This window comes from Labeo rohita, chromosome 9, assembly GCF_022985175.1.
Source record: "Labeo rohita strain BAU-BD-2019 chromosome 9, IGBB_LRoh.1.0, whole genome shotgun sequence".
NCBI lineage: Eukaryota > Metazoa > Chordata > Actinopteri > Cypriniformes > Cyprinidae > Labeo > Labeo rohita.
This window is the reverse complement of record NC_066877.1, coordinates 23,124,388-23,133,330: the sequence shown is the minus strand read 5'-3', so window position 1 is coordinate 23,133,330 and position 8,943 is coordinate 23,124,388. Positions and strand designations below refer to the sequence as shown.

Genomic DNA, 8,943 nt, shown 5'->3' with positions numbered 1-8,943 from the left:
TCTTAATTTTACACTGTTTGTTTTACTGCACACATTCTAACAATTTATTCCTTATCCGACAAACAAACAAATGAATAAATAACTGAGACTTTCACGTTTAGTTATAGATTTAGTTTAATCCTACATGTAGCTCTGTGGTGAAGTTTGCTATTTTAATATTCATTAACCAGCCACGCCTTCACATTTGGAATACAACCAATGAACATCAGCATGATCTAATTATTATTAATGAGCAAAGCACGTTGTTCTGCAACGTCAAACCAAACGATGACGTAGCCTCTGTTGTACGCACGCGCAAAGATGCGGAAGCCGTGTGCAGGTTGTTTGTACGAGTGAGAATTTATGGGTAGGTAAATAAAGCACCGAATATGAAATTATTTGTGGTTTATCTTCACATTCACATTATAATAGAGACATTGTGAATATCCTGTCGTTGAACTGAATGATTCACATCTTTTTTATTGCGTTGGGAACATCAAAACAATCACAGTGAATAGTGTGATGATGAACCGCACCACTGTATATCTTATAATTTTGCTTTCTAGTGGTTACAGATTATTTAGCATCAGTGTTTCCTTTACATTCTGAATGTATTTAGACTATTTCTATATAATTTCTAAGATTGTTATAATCATCTATAGCTATTGATTTTGTAGTTTGATGAACAGTGCAGTACTGAAAGATAGGTTAGGTTGAAAAACAGGTTCCCACCTTCACAAAAGACACAATGTTCATGGTCCTTCCATTCTGAACTGTCTGTAAACACTGAAACACAAGAGTCATCGCTCATTCCATGACGTCATGTCTGCATATTTTGTTGGTTGGCTCATTATTTGTGCTTGTGAATCATATTGAAAACAAAGCGTTAGATACAGAAGGCAGCAGGTCTTGACAGAGTGGAATTTGAAGAGTGAAACTGCTGGAGAGACCAATTTATTATTTCATTAAAGTGTATGCTTTTTCATTGGTGCTTCAGTGTTGTGTTTGGTATGATTGTCTGATGTTTTCTCAGTGATCCTGTTCGTTCTCCTATGAGCATCCTCAGCTCACGTTGTCCATGATGGCCCCGTCCTCATCCTCTTCCTCTTCTTTATGTCGTTGCTGCTGTCCTTGCTTGCGACTGTGCTCGAGATCTTCAGCCTACACTTTGGTTCTGGGTCTGGGTTTTGTCACCTTGGGAACCAGTCGCATCCTATTACTAAAATTCTCAGCCAATGAAGGTAACGTAATATTAAACCACCACAGTAACTTGATATATGATTCCTTACCATAATACCATACTTAACAATGTGTATTTTAAATATTGTTCCAACTCTTTTTTTTTTCTTACCTACAGAAAACAAGTATGACTTTCTTCCTGCATCTGTGAATTTGATGGCAGAGGCTATCAAACTAGTATTTTGTTTAGTGATGTCAGTAAGGGTGGTCATTCGAGGTGAGTCTGTTGAATTGAGATTTGTGTTATTATTTCAGCACACTGTACAGTATATGTTGTTTGTTATTGGACTACAGCTATTGCTTTTGTTTTCCAGAGGGCCGCTCTTATAAAGATTTGGGGTGTTCATCTGGTGCCTCTTTTATGCGCTACATGAAATGGTCTGTTCCTGCATTCCTCTACTTCCTTGATAACCTCATAATCTTCTATGTGATGACCTATCTCCAACCTGTACGTTGAACTATTAAAAGTTTATAGTTACGGATACATGTTTTGCATTAAATACATTGGTATTTAATATTTACACTACCAGTCACAGGTTTTTGAACAGTAAGTCTCTTCTGCTTACCAAGTCTGCACTTATTTGATCCGAAGTACAGCAAAAACAGTAACATTTTGAAATATTTTTACTATTTGAAATAACTGCTTTCTATTTGAATATATTTTAAAATGTTATTTATTCCTGTGATTTCAAAGCCGAATTTTTAGCATCATTACATTATTAGTGTCACATGATCCTTCAGAAATCATTCTTATATGCTGATTTGCTGTTCAAGAAACATTTATTATTATTATCAATATTTAAAACAGTTGAGTACATTTTTTTCAGAATTATTTCATGAATAGACAGATCCAAAGATCTGCATTTATAAAAGCTTGGAGTTTTTTTTTTTATGGTGGATTATGGAAATTAATACTTTTATTTAGCAATAGTGCTTTAAATTGACCAAAAGTGATGATAAAAACATTTGTAATGTTACAAAAGATTTCTATTTCAGATAAATGCTGTTTTAGAATTTAGAATTTTAGAATAGAATTTTCTATTCATCAAAGAAACCTGAAAAGATTCTACTCGTCTGTTTTCAGCATAACAATAATAATAATAATAATAATAATAATAATAATATTTTTTGAGCAGCAAATCAGAATATTAGAATGATTTCTGAAGGCTCATGTGACTGGAGTAATGCTAAAAATTCAGCTTTGAAATCACAGGAATAAATCACGTTTTAAAATTTATTTAAATAGAAAACAGTTATTTCAAAATTTTACTGTTTTTGCTGTTTTATTAAATAGATGTATTTATAAACTACCTTTTAATGAATTGGGATCTCCAAGATTTTTTTAAAACATTTTTGACAGAATTTTATATTTTGCATTTTGATTAAAAATACAATAAAAGCAGTAATATTGTGAACAGTTATTGCAATTTAAAAAAAACATTTCTTTTTAATTATTCAAATATATTTTAAGGTCTATATGTTTCTGTGATAGCAAAGCTGAATTTTCAGCAGCCACATGATCTTTCAGAAATTATTTTAATATGCTGATTTGCTGCCCAGGAAACACTTATTATTACTTTTTGTCATATAAATCAATGTTAAAAACAGTTGTGGAGCTTAATATTTTTGTGGAAATCATAAGACATTCTTTGAACAGAAAGTTCATTTATTTGAAATAGAATTTATTTAATCAGCCTTTAGAGTAAAACTGTTATTTTCTTTCAACAAAAAAATTTGTACTGACCCCAAACTTCTGAACAGTAATGTTCATATTTTTCTCATGTTTTAATAGGCCATGGCAGTATTGTTTTCCAACATTGTTATTTTTACAACAGCCATTCTCTTTCGAGTTGTTCTAAAGTAAGTACTGACATTTCTTTAGATCTCCTTTCTATCCTGTATTTTGTTTTCTTTTTTGTCTCTCACTGACTTTTCATCTTTTGACCTGTAGGAGGCGCTTGTCTTGGGTGCAGTGGGCATCTTTGATCATTTTGTTCCTGTCGATTGTGTCATTGACGACTGGCAGTGGTGACCAGCATGCCATTGCCGTACATGGCCTCCACCCATCCCACATTTCCACCCCTTCCAACAGCTGCCTAAAATACACCCTTCCCGAGCCAGAGCATCAGAACCGTAATGAAACATACTGGAATCGTGAGCTGTGGGACAGCCAGCTCATCCGCAGGCTGAACAGCTTCGGCCTGGGTTACATCCTACTGCTGCTGCAATGCTTCATCTCTGCACTGGCCAACATCTACAACGAGAAGATCCTCAAGGAAGGGGAACAGCTAGTGGAGAGCATCTTCATCCAGAACAGCAAGTTGTACATGTTCGGTTTGATCTTCAACAGCCTCACGCTCCTCCTGCACTCTGACTACCGTGACCTGATGCTACACTGCGGCCTCCTTTATGGACACAATGTCTTCTCCGTCGCACTGGTCTTCGTCACAGCCGCCCTAGGCTTGTCGGTGGCCTTCATACTTAAGTTCCGGGATAACATGTTCCATGTGCTTACGGGCCAGATCACCACAGTCATCGTCACTGCGTTCTCTCTCTTCCTGTTTGACTTTCGCCCATCGATGGGTTTCTTCCTGCAGGCGCCTGTAGTACTGCTAGCCATCTTTATCTACCACAGCAGCAAATTAAAGGATCCAGAGTATGCACTACAGCAGGAGAGGCTCAGGGTCATCAATGGCGAGGTGTTTGAGAGGTCAAGAGGGGTATGTGTCGTTTTAAAAGATCTAAGATTTAAAAATGTCCCTTTGCATCTCATCATTTATTCCATTTGAGTTATTGCTTATTTGTTTCTACCTTAATTTTTGAAGTACACTCTGACAGTTTAAACAAGGTGCTCTTTGCAGAGGACGTCTGACAAACTATAATCCAGTTAAGTAAGGACGAGTAAGAAAACTAAATTCTCTATCATGAAAACGCAGTTTGGAGGAGCAAAGCCCTACCTTGGATTATTGCATTATTTAGATCAAATATAGTATACAGCAGGAAATTCCATTAGTGCATGTTGGCACTTCTTCAGAACTTTTCTGAGACACAGCAGAATGAGAAAGAAGTTCACTTTAACTTCTTTCTTAAAACCTTTATACGTACCTACACTACCAGTCAAAGGTTTTTGAACAGTAAGATTTTTTTCTGCTCACCAAGCCTGCATTTATTTGATTCAAAATACAGCAAAAGCGGTATTATTGTGAAATATTTTTACTATTTAAAATAACTGCTTTCTATTTGAATATATTTTAAAATGTAATTTATTCCTGTGGTCAAAGCTAAATTTACTATCATTACTATCACTATTCTAAAATGCTGATTTGCTGTTCAATATTTTTTTATTATTATTATTATTATCAATATTTAAATCAGTTGAGTACATTTATTCAGTTTTTTTTGATGAATTGAAATGTCTAAAGATCAGCATTTATCTGAAATAAAAAGCTTTTGTAACATTATACACTATACCATTCAAAAGCTTGGAGTCAGGTAATTATAGAAATTAATACTTTTATTTGGCAAGGATGCTTTAAATTGATCAAAAGTGATGTTAAAGACATTTATAATGTTACAGGAGATTTGTATTTCAGATAAATGCTGTTCTGAACATTCTATTCATCAAAGAAACCTGAAAAAATTCTACTCAGCTGATTCCAACATAATAATAATAATAATAAGTATGTAATAGCAAATAATAATAAGAGCAAATCGGAATATTAGAATGATTTCTGTGGTCATGTGACTGGAGCAATAATGCTAAAAAATCAGCTTTGAAAGCACAGGAATAAATTACATTTTAAAATATATTCAAACAGAATAATAATAATGTTTCAAAATTGTACTGTTTTTGCTGTACTTTGGATCAGATAAATGCAGGCTTTGTGCATAAATGCATATTACCTGGTTTATGGCTCTGTAAATCCAGTGAAGCTGCTGGAAGCATCCATTTAGGTTTTAGCAGTACTTTGACAGTTGAGAGGCGGCAACTTTCTTTGCGAGTGGGCGTGGTTTCAGTGTTTGAGAGCAGAGAATAGTACTTATTTTTTCAAGATTTTTTACTTGGCAGCTTTTTATCATTCAAATTTGGTTGGGTGGTTAATAATGATGTAATAATGATGTAACATGTTTAATCTTGCCTTACACTGACTTTAACCATTATATAAGTGGAATTAAAATCCCTAGTCAATGTTTAGGGTTTACCACTGAAGCCAATGCTATCATCTTAGCATTGGATGATAAAAAGCCTACATACCAGAAAGATTTCTTATAATAACAGATTCAAAGTCATGTCTTCCATTCCTTACAAATGATCACCCAGCACTAGTAAAAATCCTATCCAAATTGTATAATCTGGAAGCACAGAACTAATATTTATTTTTGTTGGGGTGTGTGGACATTGTAAAATCCCAGCATTGAATGCTGCTACTAAAGTGTTCCATGCCAGCCTCAGATTTTAAAGGGGTCATCGGATGCTAAGTTCACTTTTACATGTTGTTTAAACATTAATGTGTGTTGGCAGTGTATGTACAAATCTACCCTATAATGACAAAAATCCATGCAGTGGTTTTTAATTAATCTATAAAAATAATATCCTCTTTTTCAAATCAAGCCATTCTCAGATGCCTGTCATTGTGGCGTCACACCCACAGAGGCCGCTCCCACGATAGTTAATTGACATGACTGTTTTACCTCAGATCAGCTATCACAGTCCAACCTCTTTGTTTTTCGATGCTGGAGCAGGGATGTAAGTTAGACAAGAATATCTCTGATTGAGCGATTGAGGTGTTGTGTTGCTGGATGTAATAATGAACATAGTGTTAGTCATTTACTCCCGACATCTGAGCCGCTGAAGATACAGTAGATTACATTTGTTTGCGAAGGGAATGCACCTCCCGATCTACATATATCCGTCTATGTTCGCACAAATCATTCATAATCCAACTTCACTTACAGCAGAAGTGAGTATAAGGTTTTTTTAATGAATCTTTGCGATCGCCTTTCCTAATAATGTGCTAGTTAGCAAGTTTAGCGGCAAAATGCGGCTAAAGTAAACAGGCTCATCTCTCCACAGACAGAAGAGAGGAGTGGAGCGAGCAGAGCTCATTTGCATTTAAAGCAACCTTGACCAGAATGAGATGATTTTTGCAGAGCTGATTTTGACAAGGTAAAAAGGGAGTTGTTTTACACAACCATAGAAAATTTTTAACCAAAGTATATTATAGACTTTTCATGAAGACCCTAAAGAATCAAATCAACTTGTGGAAAATGGGCATCCGATGACCCCTTTAAAAACTGTCATATATCTTACATAATCAATAGATGGCAAAATTAATGGGATAATTTCAAAATGAATGGGATTGCTTAAACATGTTTTATTATATTGTGCTGGTTTGAATTCTTTTACGAAATTAAATTACTCTGTAAACACTTTGGAGTCATTTCGAATACATTTTAGAGTTTTAATCTGAAGCAATGTATTTGACTCTTCCATCACTATTCCCTGCTTTTCGGCACTGCTTTTAAAAAGCCTTTTATCAACATTTGATGGCCTACATTCTTTTCCATTCTGCTGCCTCTCATGTTTTTAAAATGCAAGGACGTTCTGTATAAACAGCCCCTACAAGCTACCTTCTTCACTGGATAACACCATCTATTATCTATCTATAAAGATACATCTGTAAAGTCGCTAAAAGCTGTCATGTTTTTCTGTGTAACTCCAGTGGTCTGAAAATAATGTATGTAGCAGGGTCAGAAATTAACGAGGGCTTGTGGTAAAAATGCCACCAAAATGAACAAAAATGCACCATAAATTACAATTAAACAATGTATTAAGGCTTAAAATGAAATGTGAAAATGAATTGAAAGTGTCAGTTCATGGAATTACGTTTAGATTCGCTCACACTGCAACAGATTGCTTTTACGTGCTGTTTTGTGTAGCGTTTAAGCTTATAACTAATCAAACGCACTTCTGATGAACTTAGTAATGCATTGGCCAATCAGAGGCACTTTGATTAGTCAGCGCTGAAAGCGCTGGAGATGCATTGAGAGCGGACGCTCGCGAATTCCCTTATCATAAACAACACAGTGCAGATAAAATGTAAATAAAATATTAATTTAATATTATTCATATTTGTAACTTTTAATTTAATAACTTCAGTGAAGTCTGCGCCGATAGCCTTGTGGGCAGTGCGCCGACATACAGTGTCGTTGCGCTCCGGGAGTCCCGTGTTCAAATCCCGACTCGAGGACCTTTCCCGATCCCGCCCCCATCTCTCTCTCCCACTTCGCTTCCTGTCACCTCTGATCTGTCCTGTCTTAATAATGGCAAAAAAGACCGACAGGCTTGTCTGTGAAGGCAGAATGTGACGTGCAAAAAAACGCAGACTCAAAACAAAAATGTTTTTATTTTTATGTTTTATGTTTATTTTCTGTATTGATATTAAAATCATTACAATATAAAGAGCAATGAACTACAATAATTGCAATAATCATAATATTGCAGCCCCATGAGCTCCTGTTTTTTACATTTATAATTTAGATACCATTTTAAACATTCTATTGTTATTGACAACAGTTTAAAACATTGATTAAATAATTTGGTACATTTAAGTGATTCACACTGAAGACAACATATGGTGATTTTAATAAGATGATTATAAAAACTGCCCTCATGAGTGTAAAAAATGCCTCTGGAAATCAATTCCGGGGGCAAATATTTTCCCTTAAAACTCTGGTATGTAGTAATTCATGATTGTGTTTTATGCTTTTATTTTAGGATGGTGAAGAGTTGGAAAGACTAACCAAGGCTAACACAGAGAGTGAATCTGAAGAAGAATCCTTCTGAGTCTATTTTGAACTCATCTCTCTCTATTATGTAAATATTATGAAATCAGCCTGTGTATATATTATGTAAATGTATTATAATGAATGGTGATTGTTTCAGTCACATGTAATGTCTGCGTGACATGGAAAGGGATCAAAGAGCTGTTTATTTTCCTCTCTTACAAACTGTGTAAATATTTTGATCATGTATCAAACTCAGGAGGGTTTGTGAAAGTATTGCTGTCATTTTGGGACTATTCTTGGTTTCTTCATATAGTAGTTGACTAAAGGACATAAACTGACGGCGCAGGTAGTAAGAGGAGTTTCTTTGGATTTTAATGTGCTTCGGTAATTGGACCACAATCACGTTTCAAACCATGTGCCATGTTGTGCATGCAAATGTCGTATTTGCTGACATGACCTTTTAAAAAAGCATTTGCAATAATAAAATTACATTTTAATCATTTATGCTCAAATATTTGTACAGTTTTTATTTAAATTGTTAATAAAGCTAATGTTTTGTGGCAACTGCTAATATATTACTTACCAGCAGAGGGAGACAAAGCAAATAAAAAGTCAAACTACACTATTTGACGTAGTCCCTAGGCTGTATTAACACACTGCCTTTATAAAATAAGGAAGAAAAAAGTCAAAGATCACATACTGTAAGCCAGGGATCACCAGACTCGGTCCTGGAGGGCCGGTGTCCTACAGAGTTTAGCTCCAACCCTAATTAAACACACCTGAAGTCAGCTAATCAAGGTCATACTAGTAATACTTGAAAATTCCAGGCAGGTGTGTTGAGGCAAGTTGGAGCTAAACTATGCAGGACACCGGCCCTCCAGGACCAAGTTTGGTGACCCCTGCTGTAAGCGCTTAAAATGAAATCTCAGCTATATT

The 8,943-nt window shown here is 35.2% G+C and overlaps 1 protein-coding gene across 1 annotated transcript; it reads left to right on the top strand.

The window, feature by feature from the left end:
• Positions 1-265: 265 nt before the first annotated feature.
• On the top strand, positions 266-8,509 carry slc35a5 (solute carrier family 35 member A5). Its single transcript, XM_051119373.1, has 7 exons — positions 266-346; positions 1,013-1,220; positions 1,337-1,435; positions 1,533-1,666; positions 3,011-3,078; positions 3,170-3,938; positions 7,997-8,509. Exons 2-7 carry the CDS (start codon positions 1,058-1,060, stop codon positions 8,063-8,065), a joined length of 1,302 nt encoding a protein of 433 aa, XP_050975330.1. The 5' UTR covers positions 266-346; positions 1,013-1,057; the 3' UTR covers positions 8,066-8,509.
• Positions 8,510-8,943: the final 434 nt, after the last annotated feature.